This window comes from Arachis stenosperma, chromosome 8 (assembly GCF_014773155.1).
Source record: "Arachis stenosperma cultivar V10309 chromosome 8, arast.V10309.gnm1.PFL2, whole genome shotgun sequence".
NCBI lineage: Eukaryota > Viridiplantae > Streptophyta > Magnoliopsida > Fabales > Fabaceae > Arachis > Arachis stenosperma.
The window spans coordinates 18,826,794-18,851,003 of record NC_080384.1 but is presented as its reverse complement, the minus strand read 5'-3'; the positions used below and the strand labels follow the sequence as shown (position 1 = coordinate 18,851,003).

Here is a 24,210-nt window from a genome sequence, read left to right as displayed (position 1 = left end):
GATTAGGTGGTTCATCCCGAAATCATGGATCCCCGGCATACGACAATATAGAGGGTTGTGACGACATTGATCTACTTTGCTGTAGTAGGGTGCTACCACAGCTTGGTGTAGTATAGCATCGACCATGGCTCGCACTCGACATTGATTTTCTCAAGTCGAAGGATGACAAAGATGGAGACCGGTGATTTTTGAACACATTACATAGTTAGCACATCTGTAAGACCAACATGACCAACCATGTGTTACGATTTGATGTCGTGGGAAGACAGTTATAAACTTACTTGGAGTGGTGGCATGCGGCTAGGAAGGGATTCTTATCGCCTGGTATCTATCTTGGAGGCTTCAGAGCAAATGCTATGAATCAGGTGCCAGATGTTTTTGATAGGCGTTGTGTGGAGCGCAGACGTCGTGTTCGGACACGAACCGATAAATGTGAGTGGAGATGGATTGATGATGCATTAGATGCCATGGAACGGAGGGTTTTGGGCCGTAGACGAGGTCAAGGGCCGTCGAGGTAGAGGTCAACGTGCTAGGTGGGGCGGTGATGATGGTGGAGATAATGGTGGTATAGATGAGGACCGGAATGGAGTTGGAGGTGGAGATGATAGTGGTGGAGGTATAGGTGGAGCTTTAGCTGAAGCTAGTGGAGGTGAAAATGGAGGTTCTGTTGGTGGAGGTATAGATGGAGGTCAAGGTGAAAGTGGAGGTAGAGGAGGTGGAGGTATAGATGGTGATGGAGGTGGTGGAGGGTTTGGTGGTGCTTTAGGATGAGAAGATGGTGAAGGGTTTGGAGGTGATGAGAGGTTTGGGAATTATTTTGTTGGCATTCCTAGTAGTGATATGGCTGTGCATATAATGTTATGCTTTGGACTGTAATGTGTGTAGTATAATTTTCTGTTTATTTGATAAATCTTCTACGTAAAATATTTTATAAGTGAATGATAGCTAATATAAACTTGCATAATGTATTGGCTTGGACATGATAACACTTACAATACTACAAGTAGAAATAGTAGCCATGTCATGTATTACTTGCTCTCTTTTATGTATTAATTTTCCTATGAGCTGTGGGGTGAGAGTTTGGTGATGAAGAAATATGTTTAATGAGTGCGATTATTTTGTTGTATTTTGATTATTGTTTTGTGTTATTACTTGCATTGTCGAAGAGGATAATCATATGTCATAGTTTTATATAGGGTCGAACTCTTTAGTAACAATCTAAAAGAATCAATATAATAAAAAGAAATTAATTATTCAATCTGTGTAACATGCAAAAAACTTTACTATTCATATAAAAAATGCTTTGCAATAGATTAAGGAATCAAAAGATAAAATGGATTAATGGATTTGCAAAACAGCCCGTGCGAAGTGCGAGAAACATCCTAGTATATCAAACAGTAGTAAAGACACTGAAATTTCAATCATGTCTTTGTCTCGGTTCTTATCAACTGAAATGTCTTTGTCTACTTTAACACATTAATGGTTTGCTATAGTGGCATGTAAATTTACAAGGTTTAAAAAGTAAAAACTTATTTATATAGGGTCATGCCAATTTGATTAAGTTCTATTAGAAACTTAATTGCAAAACACAGATAGTTATACTACATTTAAAGATATCTTAGGTAAGCTAAATTTATAATGTAATATGAGTAAACATTTTGCATTTACAGGGACTATAGCTAGCCTCTATTAGTTTTCTGGTATTCGGAAGTGATAAATCTCAGCATTTATATTAGGATGAAAATGAAAATTGATAATGTTAATCTTATCTTACTTAAAAAGATAGTTTCAAATTTTATATTTCTTCCTTTGGTTTGTCTTTTCAATGTACTATAAATATTATACTTACAATTAATTATAAAATATATATATTACAATTTGTCTCTCTATTGCCTATTATTTGGTATTTTAAAATTAAATTCTATTATAAGTTTCAGGTCTGCAAGGACTCAAAATTGTTTTCCTTGAATTTGAGAATCCTAAGGTTTATACTTTATAGTCTCACATCGGGGAGGTAAATGAAGGGCATAGTCCTTATAATCATCTAACTAGTGATTAAATACTCGCCGAGCTGTGTAACGCTAGCTTATGACCCAAGTGGGGGCAACTAAAGTGATGGAACAGGTGCTCTGGCTTGCTAGGTTGGGCTTGCAAGGAAAAATTGTTGGCCTGCCCACTCCAAGTTGAGAGTTGGGCCTGGTAGTCTGGGCGAAGGCCCAAGGCCCCTTGGCTCCTATAATGGAGGGCAATGCGTGAGGCTGGCTTAACAGAGCAGCGATCACTTCCTGCTCCCAACAGTGGAGGGAACACAGGCTGCTGTTCTTCTGGCCCAATATGGCCTGGTAGGCCTAGCAAACTTGGACCATCATTTTTTTAAATTTTCATGCTACATTATGACCAGAAAAAAAAAAATATATATATATATATATGCGCACTCTTTACTTCATTTGAGATTTTATTAAACACAATCTTTATTCTTTATTCCTTGCTCTAACTCTAGGAACATCATATACTTCATGCTGATTACTCGTACAACATATTTATAATTCCTTACATAACCAAAATTTTCATGCTACAACGTTATGACCAGAAAAAAAAAATAAAAAAAAATATATATATATATGCGCACTCTTTACTTCATTTGAGATTTTATTAAACACAATCTTTATTCTTTATTCCTTGCTCTAACTCTAGGAACATCATATACCTCATGCTGATTACTCGTACAACATATTTATAATTCCTTACATAACCATAACGTACATTATTTTTAATATACCTTGCCATCCCATTCACTTAATTGAAGAAAGCATATTATTATGTTAAATCAAACTTTTTACTCAACTCGTCACTAAGACTATAATGGTTCTTAGAGCACAGCAGTAACAGAATGTTAACAATGACTCCTGATGAACTTGAGTGTAATGAGAGAGAATTGAAGATTTTTTCTTGTATATTTACTTTTGCTTTAATTACATTGGAGACTCATTACTCATATATGTATATATTGCAGGATCACTAGGATTGACACTGTTGGTTGACCAAAATAAATGCTCCTAAGTTTTTCCATTAAAGTCAATAGAGCCATCGACAATTTGGTCAAAACTATTGGGGCTCGAAGATGGATAATTGGAAGAGGTGGTGCAGTTTTCTAAGAAGATATCATGCATGGAAAAACAAGTGATACTTATTTAGATTACTTAAATATCATTTTGTGTTTTATTTTTAAAAGACAATATGTATGTAGAATTAGTGGTTGACTTTCAACTATCGAATATATGTGAATTTACACCAATGAACTCAAAAAAAAGAGAGTCAAGCTAAATGTACAACAATACAAGTGAAAAGTTGCCAAAATCTCAAACTATAACGAATTTTTATTCAAATAACACATATCTTTAGTTGAATATCACAGAAATTTGTCTAGTTTTTCTAGTTTTGTAGTAATCATGATATGATTCTGGTTTGTTGATAATCAAAAGAAAAAATAAGAGGAGATAATTAAACCTTAAGATCCAATCTCTCTCTGCTTGTAGAAAGAAGGTTGCTGGTCCTCACAATACATAAAAATCATTTCCCCCTTACCTTGGAATACAAAAGTAGGCACAAATGCTTGTCTATGAAATATGAATGTATGTTACCCCAAAAAGAATAAAGTAAATTAGAATTGCTTGTCTATCATAACCTTCAAGCCTGTATATATAATCAACAATGTTACAGAATTGATCTTTGTTTCACATTGAGGCAAAACAAACACAAGATCCTTTTATCAATTTCTACTTCAATTTGAATCAAGTTCCAAGTACATTACATATGCATGTCTTTCCAAGGAGTAGTAACCTTCAATCAAGCGATCAACTTGAAAACCATGTTTCTTGTAAAGGCTCACTACTGGTGTCCTCGAGGGTTCCACATGAAGCATTATGCGCGAAACCTTCCTGGTCTTGCATTTCTGAATCGCTGCTTTCAGCAGTGCCTCGCCATGGCCTTGCTTCCTCCATTGCTCCTTCACTAACAAAACCAAACCATACCCTCCACATGGTGAATAAACCCAAAAGTAATTATGTTTTTACTGATAAAAAGAATCATTTATATCTTCACCTATCAATTCAAAATGTTGATTAAAAAACTTATCAAAACTCTATTATAAAACCATTTAAAAACAATCTTCTAACAGAAATACAAAGGAAGAAAGCATGAAGGATATACCATATTCATCCTTCAATATTCAAAACAACGTTATATTTAGTTCATGAAATATTCAGTACATATACACCCTAAAATTATATATATAGTCTCCGAAGTTGCCAACATAAGTTACATTAGTTCCGTTTTCTTCACTGTGTTGTCTATTTCATTCATATGTCTAACTCATGTGTTAACATTACATGCGACATTTAAGTTGACATAAATGAAGCAGGAGTTTGAATTAGTTCTTGAAATTTTTGAATATATACTAAAAAGGCCAGCTATTCGAATCAAGTGGAGTAATAACAAAACCCATTTCAGTCAATAATTTGAACATACTCATTATCTATACGATTTCAAACATCATATGAAATACCGACGTGTTACTTAATACAACAAATAACAGAAAAGAACGACAACACAGTAATAAATATGAAGATAACAACTAACATGAGACATTTTGCAATTTCAGGGATTAAAGTGTTAATTTTCAAATTTCAAAGATTAAATTAAACAGACCCTGATATCCAATTTTAGGGATTGAAATGCACATTTACTCAATATTTAACTAGTTTAATTTTAATACTCTCGAGAACTTTATCATTTCAACAAATTGATAATAAGGCTCTGTTTGGTTATTATAACAGGACACTAATGCTGTATTTAGAAAGGAAACTGAAAATGAGAGAGAGAAACTAAATTAAGTCTCTAGATTGTGTTTAGCGTAAAATATATTGGACTGAGTTATGTGTCATTATTATGTTTGGTTTAAGATAAATATGGAGATTGGGGAGTAGATTTGAAATGTAAAAAGTTAAGTGAGAATATTTTTTGAAAGAAATATTATTAAAGTATTAGTTTCTGTCATGGGTAGCGTTTGGAAGAGAGATAGAAACTGAGAAATAGAGATTGAAATAAGTCTCAGTATTGTATTTGATGTAAAGTGAGAGACAAAGATTACAATAAGAATGAAACTCTAATTTAATTTGCATAAAGAGTAAAGTTAGAATTAATTAATTAAAATGAAAGTATTTTAAGTATAAAAAGTCATTAAAGATTCAGTCTTTGTTCCGAAAAATTTCAGTCTCCTGTGTCCCTACTTTTTGGAGGTACTGAAATACTAAAAATTTAGAAACAGAAACTGAAATTTTAGTACCAGTTTTTGGGCCAACAAATATGATACTGAGTGCCAGCCTCCGAGTCTCTGTCCCAGTACCTCAAAACAAACGCTACCTAGAAGTTTTAGTCCCATGTGTCTAGAAATATTGAAGGGACTAAAATTTTATAGGCCAGTTCTATGGTGCCTATGAGTTTTTGCCTAAATGTTGCTTAACTTACTTTTTGTAGTAAATTTTAATTTTTTAAAAATTATTTATTTTTATATCTTTTGAATAAAATAATAACTTTTAACCATTTTTAGTAAATAAGCACTGCAATATAGACACCATAGCATTCACCAATTTTATATTCCAAAACTGAAATTTTAGTTTGAGTTTCTGATCACCAAACACAATATTCAGTCCCATAAAACAAGTGGACCAGTGACATAGAGGGATTGAGATGATAAAAGAAATTGTAGTTCCAATTTACTCTCACTCTTTTTCTTAATATTCCAAATTTATCCCCCGTTAAATATTCTCCTTCTATATAACCAAACTAACATGAATACATGTTACATTCTCATTGCCCTAAGCGTAAAATAAGAGCTTCCACATTTTTCATTGGAGAATTTCATCAAGCACCTTATAGGACACAACATAATCAATTTCAGAACAACGCAAATTGATTTCACCTACTTGGATTTCAACCAAAGAAACAAAGAGAAGTGGAGGTATTGGAACCTGCGAGCTTGGTGATGGAGGCGTAGAGGGAAGAAGGCCAAGAATACATGACATAGCCAACAAGTTCGAGATCAGCGTGGAGGTAGAGAAGTCCAGCGTTCTTCCGTTTGAGTTCGTTGTCGAAGAATGCGGCGTATGATTCGTGTTTGGGAAAGATCTTTCTCTCCAACTTCACAATTTCTTCAATTAACTTAGCACGGTTTTCAGTGTTCCTGTTAAGCTCGGCGATAATCGCCATGATTCACGAGGAAGCCAACCAAAACTGTGTTTATTAAATAACAACAGAAAAATAATAGAGATTGGAGAGGCATTTTGAATCTGAGGAACAGAGAGGTGTATGATTAAAATTACAAAAAAGACCTCCCCACCTGCATAGAATTATCGCCATGGTTTTCTCCTAAACCGAATTAATGAGCAGCGGGGCTGTTCCGCCATACCTTGAGAAAGGGACACTGTCTGGGACGATCCTCCGCGGCTTCTGTCGTCCAAATTACTGGCTTACTGCGTGACTCTGACAGCTGGGTTGGTTTTCTTTGGGCTTTAAGCCTCCAACTTGTTTCCCTTTTAGAATAATGGAAAAAACTGCATATGAATTTTTACACCCATAGATATACACTTTAATTTTTTAATGAGTTATGTGTGTATATTAATATTAAGTTTTATTATCATTTTTACTTTTTAATTGTCTGAATAATTTTTTTGATAATAATAATTATTAAATAATTTTGTGTATTATGTGATGTGGCTCTTTTTTTATGACATAGTAAAAATTAAATAATAAATTATTAAATTTGTTAAATTTAAATTAAAAAAAATTTACAAAATGACTTAGAATTTTTATTCTCTTCCTTTCTTTTCCAAAAAATAAATGTGGATCAAGGATGCAACTCAAAAATAAAAATGTGGCTTGTAAATATTTTTTTATTCAAATTTAATAAATTTAACAATTTATTATTTAGTTTTTAGGTACTGTGTATACGATGACTCATTAAAAAATTAGAGTATACATCTGTCTATCGTGTAAAAATTTATATGTACTTTTGTCCATTTTTTTTAAATATGTGTTAGATGTGGTTAATTTTTTTTTTTAGAAAAGGAAGAAGATTGCATGTAATTCACTGTAATGATTAGTTAGTATTTTTTTTAGTATAGATTTTAATTTTTTTTTTAATTTTAATTAATAAATTGGATTTTCATATTTAAAAGATAATAAAATTAGTTGAGAAATTTGACGATTAAATTTTATAATGAACAAATTAGATGGTCCAATTTGTATTGAATTTTTTATAAACAAAACAAAAATAACATAGTTATCATAGAGAAGTGTTAACTCTTAAAAGTGTTCGTATTAGTTTTAGAAAAAATTAAAAAATTAATGTACTCGTATTAATTTTTAAAAAAATTACAAATAAAAGTGCTCCTATAATTTTAAAATTTTAAAATTTAAATATGACCTATCTCAACAAAAGATAGAGATGTATATAATACTTTAAATTACATCTCTTTTAAATTTCTCTCAAACTTAATAAATTTTACGTTTGAACGTTATACCATCCTCGTATATTTATAGACTCATATTCTTCATAAATCGTTTTGAGTTTTAAGCTTTATTAAGTTGAGGGTAAATTGTGGTTGAGTATGGAGAGTGTGCCAAATTGAGTATAAATCGTGGCACTCTGCTGAGGATTAGGAAATGCAATTAAATCGTGCCAGACTGTTGTGGTTTAATCTTGAAATACGCAAAACAAACTATCTTGGGATGACTTATTAACAAACTGGTAAAGTTGGCCATCTTGAGACGATTTACGTATTACTCTTCACAAGCCATTCATGTATAAATCGTCTTAGGGTGCAGTGGTTAACGTATTATATAAACCACAAGACCCTAGGATAATTTATGGAAAAATATAGGTAAACAAAGAAAATATTAAATAATGTGAACAATGGATATATTAGATGTTCAATTCACTAGGTGTGCAAATGGTTATCCTAATTTTAAGATTTAGGTGGATAATTTAAAGGTGTAGTGTATTTTTACTTTATTGGGTTAATTTTAGAACCTATTATTTATATTGTTCACAAAAACTATTGTCTACCCAACAAAATCCATAATTTATATATTATTAGAAAAAAAGTATTCACGTTTCGAAGATGACTTTAGGAGAATAAGATAAATTTAGAATGAGATTATTTTATATAAATGAAAAACCCATCATCTTATGCAGCTAAGACGTAGAAGATTTCATTCTAATACAGTAGGCTGACCTATTTATGGAGTTAAATTTCATGTTACTTCTTTCCATATGGAAAAAGTTCATCATTCTTTGGATGATAATATTCTTCTATCATATTTATGGCCTTTGTTTCTGGAAATTTTTCATGCACATAGCTTGATCATCTATCATGTATAACAGTAGAAAAATAACCCCATTTAAGACATAGCATAAGAATTTATGACGCCCCTAACAAATCTCCCATATCCTTAAGGTAATCAATACATGTAGCCAAAGTAAATCGATACTGCTTTCATGTTAATCTAGGTTGACCTGCCAAAATCGCTTTTTTCATTGTTTGAATAGCATTATCCATATCGTTGTTCATGTAATAGCTATATGCCAATCAATCCCATATATTGCCACCTAATTCATTGCGATTCTTTGAAAGCCTATTAACGAATGCTTCAGCTTTTTCAACCAGACCATTCTTACAATATGCACTCGTCATCATATTCGGAATCCTGATGTCAAAGCATGTATTTCTAGACTCTAAATTCCTCGAAAATCATCTCAACTCCATCAACATCATTAAGCCTAGCTAATGCGGTCAGCATAGAGATGTAATTCGTATTGCAGGGTTTGTTTAACCTTTTACACATATCCTAAATACGATAAACATCATCCTTTTTCCCATGGAGCTGTACATAGTTAGAAGAGATTCATAGGCAGCCCTCCTCCTCTTGGGTTCAATCATGTCCTCTGATTTTCTTAGCATTGCATATGCTTTCTTATGTTGGCCAGCCTGAATATAAGCCTTTGCTGCAATAGAGTATGTTATCAAGTCAATAGTTATCTTAGGATCAGCTTTCATCCGCAATAGTAAGCTCTCCAACCTATCTGTGTCTTTAATGGCTGCATACGCATTTGTTGAGTTTGGAAAACTAAAACTTGATTAAAGTGATAATCAAACATTATTGATTTTTATCAATTGATTGTGTGATGTTTTTGTTTAAGTATGCATGAAAATAATTCAATCAAAGATGGCCCAAGAAGCAAAAGATCAAGCCCACAAACATAAACATATTGGTCAACACATATTTCAACCATACCATTCAATTCACTTAAAACTTGATCCATGAAGGCTGGGACAAGCTGAACCATAAGAAAGAAAGAAATCAAACCTAGCTTAGATAAAGATTCAAGTCCAATTCGGTGATGACATTCAAATTCATCTTTCTTCAACCCAGTATCTAACCAAGTAATCAACTCAAAATTCAATTGAATTTTGTTTCACTTCCATCGAACACAATCTCTCTCTTCTCTCTCTTCTTTTCCTTACATATCACATCAAGTTACTGAACCGAGAAAAAGGAAAGAAGAAAGATGCGAAGCTAGGGCTTAGCGAAGAAACAAAAGTTTGTTTCCAATTTCAAGCAAGAAAAAGGGCTACAACAAAGAAGCAAATCCCATCCTGAGAGAGCATCCTCAAAAGTGACTTTCTCCATTTGTACTACACTAAGGAATCGTGAAGAAATTTATTGAGCTTCAAGCACAAATCAAGCAATCATGGAAGAGAAGAACTCAATGGTGCTCTGCCTTGAATTCATTGTCCAAAACCAAACTTGGAGTCAAAGAAAACATTCACGGTCAAGATCAAAGGAACTTAAAGACAAAGGATGAAAGAGAAAGGTATGTTACATGTCAAAGATTCGACCTTTTCTCTCTCTCTACTGACCATGCCACTGCGAGCTCTGGTGAAGGAGGAAGAAGACAACCCAAGTGTTGAACTTAGTTCAAACCTTGAAGGTTTTACTCTTCTATAATAAGGGTGAACAATCAAGGGGTGAGTAAGTGAGTGGAACAAAGTACTTGGTTCGGTTCTCATAGCTTCCTAAGCTATTCTAAGTTCTTCTCCTTCATGGTTGCCATTTTGTATTTCTTTTTTTCAGTTTAGTCTGTCGAGTCTCATTGAAAAAGGAAAACATTGTGAGGTTTGTAAGAAAAAGTCAATGAGTAGAAAACAGTGAACTAGACTTGGAGAAAAAGTCATAGTTATCTCAGAAATTCTTTGTATGTATTTCTATTTTGTGTCATGATCATGTGGGGATTCCCTTACAAGTTGGGTTAGCACTTTGCTGTTGAAAATTAGGTTTGAGTCCTAGTCAAGTTCGGTTTAGGTTAGAAACTGGACTTGACCCAGATAAGATTGGGTAGAATCCTATAGAGAATTAGTGATTGTAATCTATTGAAAAGATAGTGAAATTCTGTCACAGTTGTGATGGAGACTAGATATAGGATACATTGCACGAAGTAACTAAATCAGGATATATCAGTGTGTTAATTTCTACTCTTATCTCTGTTTCTGAATCTGCACAACAAGAGACAAAACAAAAGAATCTCCTAACAAGTTAAGAGACAAAACCTAAATATCTCCTGTACTATCTCAACAGAAAGCAAGTTCACACGAGAAAGAAAAAGGGAAAAAATTTAACCCTCATTCTCTTAGTCACTGATAACTATCAATTCAATAGAGTATTAAACGACACAGAGTCGGACATGTCCTTGGATAACATTTCTCTCATCAAACTATCGAATTTCGCATATTCACTTACTCGAACATAGAGCTTTAACATAGCATTATAACTCAATACCTAATTTATTGTATGCTTACAAGCGTACTCTTTTAGTTTCTGCATGGTAGCCTCTACCTTCTCTGTAGAGTCATGTTGTGCATAGCAATTCAAAAGAGCCCATAGACCTTGAAATCTTTTACAAAATCTGAAAGACTATTGCTGGACCTAAGCCATGAACTTTTGCTATCAAGTCAAGACATACAGCTATGTCTCCAGATGTTAAATGATGTTTCCTTTCATCACCCATCCATTCTAATACCTGATACAAAAAATGAAAATGATCAAATCATTATTGGTCTTAAAGACAATTCATACCAACCAAATGCTTTAGATTAGCACAATCGTAGCAAAATTTGGAATATGATAGATTAAGTATAAGCAAAACAAAAACAACATAGTTATGATAGAAAAATGTTAGCCCTTAACCATTTATAGTAGTATTTATTCTAAATTTTTTGTCTGCAGTAGGAATTGTTCATAGTTTCAGTAATACATGTATGTATCAAATCAAATTGTTTGATCCTACTTAAATAAGTAGGACATTTGTTTTAGGTGTATGCTATGATACTTATATACACTTGCCTAACTTACTAAAAAGAGATAAAAATTAATATTTAAATTAAAAAATATAAAAATAAATAATTTTTTAATATTTAAAATTTACTACAAAAAGCAACTTCAACAATTTTGACACCAAAGTTAAAAAGGTATGGGAGAATTGGCCTTTGTTTTAACATAACTTAGGGACCCGTATTCGGTACTCTTGTCCATTGTTGATGCCAAAAAAAACTGCAAACAACAATCCTAAATAATACAATTAAGTATATTACACTCACGCTCTAAATTTTCAAAATTACATATATTATCCTGTGTTTGATTAATATATATACGGACCTCACTTGATTTCACTTGATTTGTGCATCTAAATAATACAATTAGATTGCTTAGTGCTAGTATGAGAAAATAATCCTTTGAAAATTGAAATGAAGAAATTTATAAAATAAAAGAAATAATAATAATAATAATAATAATAATAATAATAATAATAATAATAATAATAATTAAATTTGTATTTTTTCATTATATATGAATTTTATAATCTTAAATTTTAAAAATAATTTTTATTGAATTCTTTATTTCAGAATAATTTAACCCTTAATATAAATATAATTTATTTTGCTTTTTACAAATTTTTTTAAAAGTAAATCAATTTTTTCATAGTATTTTTCTATCTTTATAAATTGATTATATCATACATAGAAAAATTTGTAAAAATTAAAAATAATAGAATTTAATTTTAGTATATTGTTAATGTAAAACTATTTATAAATGCATTTAATTTTGTAATAGTACATCAGTAAAAATAATATTTTTATATTTATTGTATAAATAATAATTTAAAAAATAAATATAATTAAATAATTATATAAAATATTTTATATTAATAATATATTAAAATTAAACTCAAAAATAGCAATCAGAAATCAGAACTTATTATAAAAAAAATGATAATGTTATTTTTATTTTTAATAATACTATTTTACTCGATCTTTTTATGTTATATATTTACATGAATTTATTAAAAGAAGTAGTATTATCAAAATAGACGTGGTAATATACATTTTTCTTATTTTATTGAAGTTTAAACTTTAAAATTAATGAGGGGTATCTTTCATGCATCCGTAACCCTAACGCCTTCCCTCACTCACTCACTCACTCACTAGAACACCACCGCCGTCGCAACTGCTCGGAGCCGCCTTCCCTGTTACGCTCTATTCCAGTATCCGCCACTGCTCAAAGCCGCCGTCTCCACTGCAAATCATCTCGCATCGTTCGTCTGTCGAGCAGCCGATGTTCCGCCGTGTTGGCTCTGTTCAACCACGCTCCAGCCCTTCTCTGCTTCAGTTCGGCCACGCTCAACCCTCCTCTGCTCCATTCCTGCCACGCTCCTCCTTCCTCTGCTCCAGTTCCGTCGCGCACCACCGCCCTCGGCCCCAGTTCCGCAGCGGTCCGGGCCACCTCTTCTCCAGTTCTGCCGCGTCCAGCCTTACGGTGCTCCCTCACCTCTATGCTCTAGAAGGTAATATTTTTTGGATTTTTAATTTTTAATTTGTGATTTACTGATTTTTCATTTTTATTCTTCAATTATTGTTGTCTCTGGTTTAGAATTGATATTCTGTGGTTTTATTGTCTTTAATTTACTGGCTTTAAAAATTAAGGTTATAAAATTCATATATAATAAAAAAAATACAAATTTAAAAATAATAATAATGATTTCTTTTATTATTTTACAAATTTCTTCATTTCAATTTTCATAGGATTATTTTCTTATATTAGCACTAAGCAATCTAATTGTATTATTTAGATGCACAAATCAAGTTCGATCAGGTGAAGTCAGGTGAGGTCAGTATATATATTAATCAAACATAGGATTATGTATGTAATTTTGAAAATTTAGAGTGTGAGTATAATATACTTAATTTGGAAGAGGGGAGTACATCAAATCAATTTGGGAGGAGCCACCTCAAATAGTGGCAATCGAGTTACTGCGTGACACCAGCAATTAGAATGAAATCTCCTGCGTCTTGGCTGCATAAGATGATGGCTAATTGAGCTTTGACATTTTGTGTTTTTTGTTTTTTGGTTTGGAATGCATTTTGTGCTTTTGATTGTTGTTTGCTGTGTTTTTTTTGGCCTTTTGGGCTTTGGCCAGTTTTTAATGAAAAAAAAAAAAAGAAAAAACAAAATAAGAAAAGAAACAGTTGAGGTAGAGGACATTTTAGTCTTTTGCCCTCCCCTTTTACCTGAGGCAGGGTTTTAGTTTGGGGTTTTAAGCTGAACAATTTGCAGAACAAGAATAATGAATCTGTTTCTGAAGAAATGGAACCTGTTCAGCACCTGTTCTTGGGTGGTTCAGAGGGCTATGCTGCACAACTCTCAAGCTCCAAGCGATCACCTTTTCCTTCGAATATCGAGAGCCGGACACCCCAACACTCCCATGAACTATATTCTGGATCAATGGGTCCAAGAGGGCGGACACGTCAGGCATTCCGAGCTCCAGTTCTTCATCAAGCAGCTTAGGTCTCATCGTCGCTTCAACCATGCCCTTCAGGTTAGTTAAATTTGTTTTTAATAATTCGAAAAGCTGAACATTTTCATTTGTGAATGTCTGAATATAATTTGAGCTTTATTGAATTTGAGAAGGATTTGATTTTCATTAATACAATATACCTAAAGGACATGAGTTCCTTCATATTGGATTGGAACTAACTCTTCGAATCGCTAAGTGCCTGGTTTATTTATATATGTATATATATATATTGAAAATGAGCTCATGATTAGATGGCATTGTGGAAGAGTTTTAGATTTATTTTTTGATCCGGTATAATTCTTGGGCAGAAGAGTTTTAGATTAATATTGTGGCACATTCTACCCCATTGCAAGGCAAGATCCCAACAGAGTCCTTATCAGAGTCTCTCCTGAAAGCTCGACCGCACCTAAAGGCATGTGATGCTAAGTCGCATTTGGAAGGTAGTTCCAACATCCTCGGAAGATTTGGATCACTTTATGTTGACAACCCTTGTTCCGGGATCATCTAGCACCCTAAGAACATTAGCTTGGAGTTCGCTCTTTAGGTTGCCATCAACAATGGACAAGTGTACCGATTATGGGTCCCTAAGTTATGTTAAAACAAATGTCCTACTTATTTAAGTAGGATCAAACAATTTGATTTGATATATACATATATTATTGAAACTATGGGCAATTCCTACTGCAGACAAACTATTTAGAACAAATACTACTATAAATGGTTAAGGGCTAACATTTCTCTATCATAACTATGTTGTTTTTGCTTTGCTTATACTTAATCTATCATATTCCAAATTTTGCTAGGATTGTGCTCATATAGAGCATTTGGTTGGTATGAATTGTCTTTAGGACTAATAATGATTTGATCATTTTTATTTTTGTATCAGGTATTAGAATGGATGGGTGATGAAAGGAAACATCATTTGACATCTGGAGACATAGCTGTACGTCTTGACTTGATAGCAAAAGTTCATGGCTTAGGTCCATCCGAGAAATACTTTAATAGCCTTTCAGATTCTGTAAAAGATTTCAAGGTCTATGGTGCTCTTTTGAATTGCTATGCACAACATAACTCTGTGGAGAAAGCCGAGGCTACCATGGAGAAACTAAAAGAGTACGCTTGTAAGCATACAATAAGTTTGGTATCGAGTTATAATGCTCTGTTAAAGCTCTATGTTCGAGTAAGTGAATTTGAGAAATTTGACAATTTGATGAGAGAAATGTTATCCAAGGACATGTATGACTCTGTGTCGCTTAATACTCGGCTGGATGCGTATGCGGCCATTAAGGACATAGATGGGCTGGAGAGCTTACTATTGCGGATGGAAGCTGATTCTAAGGCAACTATTGATTGGATAACATACTCTATTGCAGCAAAGGCTTATATTCAGGCTGGCCAACATGAGAAAGCATATGCAATGCTGAGGAAATCGGAGGACCTCATTGAACCCAAGAGGAGGAGGGCTGCCTATGAATCTCTTCTAACTATGTATGGCTCCATGGGAAAAAAGGACGATGTTTATCGTATTTGGGATATGTGCAAAAGGTTAAACAGACCCTGCAACACGAATTACATCTGTATGCTGACCGCATTAGCTAGGCTTAATGATGTTGATGGAGCTGAGAGGATTTTCGAGGAATGGGAGTTTGGAAATACATGCTTCGACATCAGGATTCCGAATGTGATGATGAGTGCATATTGTAAGAATGGTCTGGTGGAAAAAGCTGAAGCATTTGTTGATAGGCTTTCAAAGAGTTGCAATGAAATTAGGCGGTAGTATATGGGATAGATTGGCAAATGGCTATTACAGGAACAATGATATGGATAATGCTATTCAAACAATGAAGAAAGCGATTTTGGCAGGTCAACCTGGATCAACATGGAAGCCCTATCGATTTACTTTGGCTACATGTATTGATTACCTTAAGGACAAGGGAGATTTGGAGGGGGCATTAGAGATTCTTAGGCTATGTCTTGAACGAGAATATTTTTCTACTGTTATACATGATAGATTATCAAGCTATGTGCATGGAAAAACCCCAGAAACAAAGGCCATAAATCTGATGGAAGAATATTATCATTCAAAGAATGATGAACTTTTTCCAGATGGAGAGAAGCAACATGAAATTCAACTCCATGAATAGATCAGCTGTATTACATGAAATTTCCCCTTTCTTCTGGAAAACTCAAATAATTGATATATATTTAATGATTTTAATCAATGATTACCATTGGATTTTTAAGTATCTTAATCCTTTTTATTATTTTTTAAATTTTTATATTTATATACATTCAATGCTTATAATTATGACACAAGAGTATGTTTTGATTTGTCAGTTTATTTGAAAATTGGTTGGGTGGTGTTTGTGATTCTTTTTTTCCAAAAAAGAATGTTTAGGTTTACGTGAAACATGCCAAAGCAATTCAGTCTACCAAATAATTAGAGGTAGGTAGTGTTTCTTTAGATGGTTTCCTTATTATTTATTAAACATCATTACAAGAAGCGGATTATGCAATCAGGGAGGTGTTTTCTTGTTCTTTTATGTTTAACATGGGGTGTTTTATTCTTCAGGTTAAACTGGTCCTGAAAGTTTCCTGGACTCGATTTTATCCTTTTGTTAATTTTTTGATGACATGTAACGGATAACTTTGTTAATTTTTTTATGACATGTAACGGATAACTATTGATGCGTGAGATGAAGTTTGTGGCGAATGGTAATGAAAAGTAGGGAGTTGTCGCTGCTTCGTTCTTGGTTCCTTTTTTTATACAGTGAGTTGTTTTGCTTCAAAAACTCTTTTAATTATTATTCTGTTATATGTTGTTGAGGTTTTTGCAGCGTTATTACTTTAGGGTTGTAACTCCGCCTATGTTACACTTGCGGTACATAACCGGTCCCAAACCCGAATAAAGGAGGAGGATTGTGTTAGGTCTTCGACAACCAACATAAAAATATAGTCGAACTCCCATGACATGAATCAAAGACATTATTGCGCTAAAGCTAGGTCGTTGCCCGGAAGCAACGCGCCGTATGGCTCGAGTACGGTGTCAAAGCAAGAGCCGCTGCATCGGTGTCCGAATGTAGTGTTAAATGAGTAAGGGTTCTCACATTTTCGTGAACGGACGAGGGTAAATAAGCTAGTTTACAAAGTAAAAGGTAAAGGTCGAAACGACAGAATGTTGAGATTTGGGACATGGAACATAAGCACTCTAACAGGAAAGTCCATGGAGGTGGTGGACACCATGACAAGGAGGAAGATTAACATTATGTGCCTACAAGAAACGAAATGGGTTGGTGTAAAGGCTAGGGAGTTGGATACTTCTAGTTTCAAACTTTGGTATACAGGAAAGGTGAAGAATATGAATGGGGTTGGAATAATTGTGGATAAGCAGTGTAAGAAGGACGTAGTGGATGTCAAGAAGGTAAGAGATCAGATCATCTCTATCAAATTTATGGTGAAGGGAGGTGCTTTCCATGTGATTAGCGCCTATGCACCGCAAGTGGGTTCGAACGAACAACACAAGATAAGGTTTTGGGAGGATCTAGAGAGTTTGGTTTAAGGCATACTTTTGGAAGATAAGATTTTCTTAGGAGGAGATTTAAATGGCCATGTTGGGAGAGAAGTGACTGGATATGGGAGTATTCACGGAGGCCATGGTTTCGGGGTGATCAATGCCGAGGGTAAAATTATTTTGGACTTTTCCTCAACCTTTGATCTTCTCATCGCAAATACATGTTTTAAAAAGAGAGACGAACATCTTATAACCTATAAGAGTGGCATGACAAGCTCTCAAATCAACTTCTTCTTGTTAAGGAGAGTCGACCGAAAATTTTGCATTAATTGTAAAATTATCTTGGGAGAGAGTTTGACAACACAACATAGGGTGCTCGTCATGGATTTTTGCGTTGAGCAAGAGTTGAGGAAAGGACATCATACGAAGAACCCAAGGAGGAAGTGGTGGCGGATGAAAGGTGAGGAACAAAGAAGCTTCCTAAGACGGGTAGGAGAAGAGGCAAAGTGGGATGGGAATGGAAACGCGGAAGAGATGTGGAGGGAGATGGCAGAAGTTATTAGAAGAACATCAAAAGAAAGTTTTGGTGAATCTAAAGGAATAGGACCAAGAGACAAGGAGTCCTGGTGGTGAATGCGAGTATACAAGAAAAGATAAAGATAAAAAGGGAATGCTTTAAAGAGTGGTCTTTATGCCGCAATGCAGATAACTGGGAAAAATATAAGGCGGCTAAGAAAGAGACAAAAGTGACTATAAGTGAAGCAAAAATAAAAGCATATGAGGGTCTCTACTAGTCTTTGGGCACGAAAGAAGGAGAAAAAGGTATATATAGAATCGCAAAGAGCCGGAAAAGAAGAACGAGAGATTTGGATCAGGTTAAGTGCATAAAGGATAAGGATGGAGAGGTGTTGGCTCAAGAGGAGAAGATTAATGAAAGGTGGAAGAGCTACTTCTACGAGTTATTTAATGAGGGACAGAAGACTCTTCTGAGCCTTGGTCGATTATGCACAAGAGAAGAACATCAAAACTTTGACTACTATCGAAGGATTCGAGACTTCGAGGTAAAAGAGGCTCTAAAGCAGATGAAAAATGGCAGGGCAGTAGGACCTGATAATATCCCGATTGAGGTTTGGAAGGGTCTTGGAGAAAAATGCATCAACTGGTTAACCAAGCTTTTTAATGAGATTTTAAGGTCAAAGAAGATGGCTGATGAGTGGAGAAAGAGCACCTTGGTACCTATCTACAAGAATAAGGGGATATACAAAGTTGCGAAAACTATAGAGGGATTAAACTTATGGGTCATACTATGAAGTTATGGGAAAGGGTGATAGAACGAAGGTTGAGAAAAGAGACACAAGTAACAGAGAACCAATTTGGATTTATGCCAGGAAGATTTACCACTGAAGTGATATATCTATTAAGAAGGATGATGGAGAGGTATCGTAGTAATAAAAGGGATCTACATATGGTGTTTATTGATTTGGAAAAAGCGTATGATAGGGTACCAAGGGAGGTCTTATGGAAGATTTTAGAAAAGAGGAGAGTAAGGATCGCATATATTCAAGCAATTAAAGACATGTATGATGGGGCCACAACTAATGTGAAGACTCAAGGTGGTGTGACGGAGAAATTCTCTATTGGTATAGGATTACACCAGGGATCATCCTTAAGTCCATACCTTTTCACATTAGTCTTGGAAGTACTCACAGAGCACATCCAAGAGCCTATACCATGGTGCATACTTGTTGCCGATGATATCGTCCTTATAGGAGAGTCAAGAGAAGACCTAAATAAGAAGTTGGAGTTATGGAGAGAAGCTTTAGAAGTGTATGGTTTGCGCATAAGCCGTAGAAAGACGGAATATATGGAATGTAAGTTCAGTCTGAGAAGGAAAAACTCCAATATAGAGGTGAAGATTGGAGAAAACATCCTAGAAAAAGTTAAAAGTTTTAAGTATCTTGGGTGCATCATACAGAATAATGGAGAAATTGAATAGGATGTAAATCATAGGATCCAAACAGGTTGGTCAAAATGGCGGAGTGCATCTGGTTTTATATGCGACAAAAAAGTGCCTTTAAAACTTAAAGGTAAATTCTATCGCACTGCTATAAGACCGGCTATGTTGTATGGTACGGAGTGTTGGGCGGCTAAAGGGGAGCACGAACATAAGCTGAGTGTGGCAGAGATGAAGATGTTGAAATGGATGAGTGGTCATACGCGATTGGATAAAATAAGGAATGAAGATATAAGGGAGAGAGTTGGAGTAGCACCCATTGTGGAAAAGATGGTTGAATCGCGTCTCAGGTGGTTTGGACATGTGAGAAGAAGACCGATAGAACATCCAGTCAGGAGGGTGGATGAGATGGAAGATGGACAAAGGGTGAAAGGCCGAGGAAGACCTACGAAGATCATCCATGAGGTGGTCAAACGAGATCTACATGTAAACGGTCTCTCTGTAGACATGATACATGCATGACAGAGCACAATGGCGTCGTTTGATTCATGTAGCCGACCCCACTTAGTGGGACAAGGCTTTGTTGTTGTTGTTGTTGTATTACTTTAGGGTTGTGTTTCGGTTATTACATGTTGCGATTAGAGTTTCTATTGTTGCGAAAATGGTTCGGAGCTGTGGTTGCGGTTGCCGCTGTTGCAGCCCGAGAGAAAGAGGAATTTTGTCGCGTAATTGAGTCACGATCGAGGTAGGGGTGCTTTCTTAAACTTATTTTACTATCAAGAATTGTTACAAGTCGATATTAATATGAAAAATATATTTTTATGATTTTCGTAAGTCTTATGGATTGAATTAGATTATTTTAAATGAATGTAACTGTTTGCTTGATTGAATTATTGATTGGTTGAGATAGTTAGAAATTATGATTTTTAATTGATTACGTTGAAGTTGGTTTAAATTGTGATTTATTGGATTGGTTGTTTAAATTCTGAATTTTGTTGATTTTGTGGTTGTGATAACGGTTTATTGGAAACAATTTGAATTGGTTTGATTTATTGAAAATGATTTGAGAATTGGAAATGATTTGATATTGGAATTGATTTTATTTATTGGAAATGAGTTGAGAAGAGTTTGAGAAATAATTTGGTTGAGACCCTTAAAGGGTGACAAAGTCCAAATTTTGGAAGAGATGTTGTTGAATTTTTTATAAAAATTGGAGACTTCGTTCGAAGTGATTATTTAGAAAGATTTAGATTTAAGAATTATATTAGTTAATTTTTAATTATTAAGAAAATTATTATGTTTTGAGTTTATTGAGAAAAGTATTATGTTTTAAGTTGGATTTATTAATAAAAGAATTATGCTTTGAGTTTGCCTTATTAAGAAAAGATTTATGCTTTGAGTTTAATTTATTAAGAAAAGAATTATGTTTCGAGTTCGAATTATTAAAAAAAGGATTATGCTTTGGGTTTGATTTATTAAGAAAAGTTTTATGTTTTGAGTTTGATTTATTAAGAAAAGATTTGTGTTTTGAGTTCGATTTATTAAGAAAAGGATTATATTTGAGTTCGATTTAAAGAATCATATTTTGAGAAATTTTAATGAATTTACAATATTTGAGTTTGATTGATAAAGAGAGATGATTTTGAATATTTTTGAGAAATTATTATACTTGAGAATAAAGTTGAAAGTGAGTTTTGTGCAACTAATTTGAACCTGAGAGTTATGCTTTCGAGGAATTTCAAATGGAATTTAAGGATGGGTAGATACAATAATTGTGATTTTGTCCCGCTTACTCTCAGTTGGTATTTGAGCTTTCTGGGTAGATGCAATGATAATGGTTTTGTCCCGTTTGCTCCAGGATGGAATTGAAACTGTTAACCCTCCGTCTGTGGTCGGACACTTAGACTTTTCCGGATGATTCCCCCATGAATATATAATAAATGAATATGAGTTTGAGTTTGGGAATGCACGCACCGAGGGACTGTCCAAGGTTCGCTACCGGATAGTCAGGTTTTGGCTTATAACCAACAGATGAGCTCATTGGCCATAGGATAAGAATGCATCATTTACATTTGTGTGTATTGTTTAGGGTGTGCATCTTGTATTTGGCTTGCCTATTTGCATAATTGTATCTATATGCTAATTGAACTAATTGCCTTAACTGTCTTCTCTATTGTGTATTCCTTGTATTGTTTTGTTTGTGCTTGAACAACTGAAAGATCTCTTATGTTGGTGGTGACGCTGAAGATTTTCTTAATGTGGTACTATCAATAATTGTCCCCTGATTATAATTGCTTTCTATCGTTTGATGCATGTGATTGATTTTGTTTTGAAATTGAGTTTTGATGATAATTTGATTTGAGTTGGGTCGAAGGCTGTGTTTTAACTTGATTTGGGCCAGAAGCCGAGCTGATTTGATTTAGGTCGGAGGCCGTAATTTGATTTGATTATATGATGGGTTGGAGGCCGTAATTGATTATGTTATTAGATAGTAATTGAGTTTTGAAATTCTTATAACTAAAGATGTGAACTTTGAATTTTGAATAATTAATTGATAATGCTTTGAATAGATTAATAAGACGAACAATAATCACTACAGTTAAAATCAATTCTTTTCTTATACGTATCCTCTTATGACAATTCTTAAAAATCTTTACTGAGAACTCTGTAAAGAACGATGTTCTCAACACCCTATAGATTTTTCTTTTTAGGATGGACAAAGAGTTTTAGAGGAGTTCTTTCTACGCATTTGAATGTGATGTTTAGCATTATATATATACACTAATTTTTTCTCGTCTTTATCATTATATTTTTGTAAGAGGGATAGGAATCATGATTTGTAATATGTATGTATGTATATTTGTAGGTTTCACACACAAACAAGAGTATTGTGATTTGAATTTGGTTACATATGCATGTTTAAAAAGAAAAAGTATTTCTGGTTTTTCAAAGAAAACATCGATACAGTTTCGAGTTAAAGGCTCAGCGATACAGTTTCGAGTTAAAGGCTCATATCTTATTATTAAATATATGAAAGTCGTCGTAATATTCTCGCTAAAGTGGCGCAATCGAAAGCAGGACATTCTCGCTATCAAAGTGGTTAGAGCTGCCACGTGGTGTTCCCGTGCTTGGAGACACTGATAAAGATACCTCGAAAATATGCTGAAATCTCAATAAAGTTAACACGCAGGGTATGTGTAGCCTTGGAGCTGCCACGTAACGAATCTTTATTGAAAATCTCTGATAAAATTATCTCGAAATTCTACGAAAAATTTCTCCTAAAGTAACACGCATGATGCGTGTTGCACCGAGAGATGACACGTGGCGAATTTTTGATGAAAATCTCTGATAAAGTTACTTCAAAATTCTATGAATCTCTAATAAAGTAACACGTATAATGCATATTGTGTCAGCGTTTTATGAATATCTACATTTATGCAAAACACTCTAAAAACTAATATTTAACAAAAACACTACTTTTTTTTTTCATATCTAAAATAATTCTAAAATTTTACACTATTTTTAGATAAATTTGACAAAAAATTATAAGTACCAAGTAATTCCCAAAAACTATTTACATTAGTGGAGGGTTGTTAGATAATATATCCATTAACTCATTACCGACCAACTAACTAATAAGTAAAATTAAGGATCTAAAACCGCAAGTCCGTAATCACTAAAGGTGTATTTGGTAAACACGTTGAAATTACAAGCATGTTCAATTTAAAAAATATGATTCTGGATTTGAACATGTTGGAGGGTCTATAATTTTTGTTTGGCTATTTTTTTCTCTGAAGACAAACATCATTCTGAATTTGAACCCCCGTTCACCGAAAGTAATAAATCGTAGCAAATTGTAACTTTGCATTTACTTGATAAATTAAAAAATTAATTAACATTCTACTAATTTTACCATTCAATTTTATTTACAATAAAAAATACAAAAAATAATCATGAGAGTTCTTGAATTTTTTTTCATGGCTATGCTTTACAAACAAAATTTTTTTAATATTATTATTATTACTCTTTGTTAATTTTTAATTTTTATTAATTAATTAATTATTTTTTTGTTAATAGTATAAATATTTTTATTTAGAGCTTTTTATGTTTATTTATGTATATTATTGTATTTTTTAATATAATTTTTAGTATTTATTTTTTATATAAATTTTTTAATCATTTTTATTAATACATATTTTTTTATAAAATTTTATTTTTTTATTTGACTTTATATATTTTTTATTATATATTCTTAAATTAGTATATATTTTATTTATTATTGTTAATTTTTATAATATAAATTTATTAAAAAATATAATTAAATACAAAAAAATTCTAAAGAAAAATACTAATAAATTATAACAAAAGAGTATTAAATTTCAACGCATAAATTAAATTTTTTTTAAAAAAAATTATAGTAAAAAAATATTAAAATAATATAGTTTTATATAAATTTTTATTCTTTTTAATAATTTTTGTCTAAATATAATTTTAAATGATGTCATTTAAATAACATTTATTTTATTATAAAATTTATTTTAATACAAAATTATCAAACACAAATCACTTTAATGCCAACTCACTTTTTTTTATTAAAAATTAAATTTATAAAATCAATTTTATATAAACTCTCATTTTCAAATTTTAATCCAAACACGCACTAACTAATTATTTGTTGTTAGACAACAGAAAATGGTGCATCCCGAGATTAACCGTCCCAGCCACTTGCAGCAACGCCTCTCCAAACGCCGACCCCGCCCCCGGGTGCGCTCAGGC

General features: G+C 33.2%; 3 protein-coding genes across 3 annotated transcripts; 2 read left to right on the top strand and 1 right to left on the bottom strand.

Annotated features, from left to right (window-relative positions):
- The first annotated feature begins 462 nt into the window (after positions 1-462).
- On the top strand, positions 463-771 carry LOC130945519 (uncharacterized). The gene has a single exon (XM_057874224.1). The coding sequence runs from the start codon at positions 463-465 to the stop codon at positions 769-771; it is 309 nt and encodes a 102-aa protein (XP_057730207.1).
- A 3,010-nt stretch (positions 772-3,781) lies between these two features.
- LOC130945516 (uncharacterized) lies at positions 3,782-6,267 on the bottom strand. The gene is made up of 2 exons (XM_057874223.1): positions 6,030-6,267; positions 3,782-4,011 (listed from the first exon to the last, which is right to left on the bottom strand). The coding sequence occupies exons 1-2, from the start codon at positions 6,265-6,267 to the stop codon at positions 3,782-3,784; spliced, it is 468 nt and encodes a 155-aa protein (XP_057730206.1).
- Positions 6,268-12,604: 6,337 nt separating this feature from the next.
- Positions 12,605-16,209, top strand: LOC130943864 (pentatricopeptide repeat-containing protein At2g20710, mitochondrial-like). The gene is made up of 3 exons (XM_057871924.1): positions 12,605-12,958; positions 13,729-13,990; positions 14,856-16,209. Exons 2-3 carry the CDS (start codon positions 13,739-13,741, stop codon positions 15,744-15,746), a joined length of 1,143 nt encoding a protein of 380 aa, XP_057727907.1. The 5' UTR covers positions 12,605-12,958; positions 13,729-13,738; the 3' UTR covers positions 15,747-16,209.
- The last annotated feature ends 8,001 nt before the right edge of the window (positions 16,210-24,210 follow it).

Excerpts from the sequence above, each read along its gene's own strand:
- LOC130943864 (XM_057871924.1), top strand. The coding sequence starts at position 13,739 with ATGAATCTGTTTCTGAAGAAATGGAACCTGTTCAGCACCTGTTCTTGG. Across the intron at positions 13,991-14,855 it reads GCTTCAACCATGCCCTTCAG|GTATTAGAATGGATGGGTGA; the intron begins GTTAGTTAAATT and ends TTTTTGTATCAG.
- LOC130945516 (XM_057874223.1), bottom strand. The coding sequence starts at position 6,267 with ATGGCGATTATCGCCGAGCTTAACAGGAACACTGAAAACCGTGCTAAG. Across the intron at positions 4,012-6,029 it reads CTCCATCACCAAGCTCGCAG|TGAAGGAGCAATGGAGGAAG; the intron begins GTTCCAATACCT and ends TGGTTTTGTTAG.
- LOC130945519 (XM_057874224.1), top strand. The coding sequence starts at position 463 with ATGCCATGGAACGGAGGGTTTTGGGCCGTAGACGAGGTCAAGGGCCGT.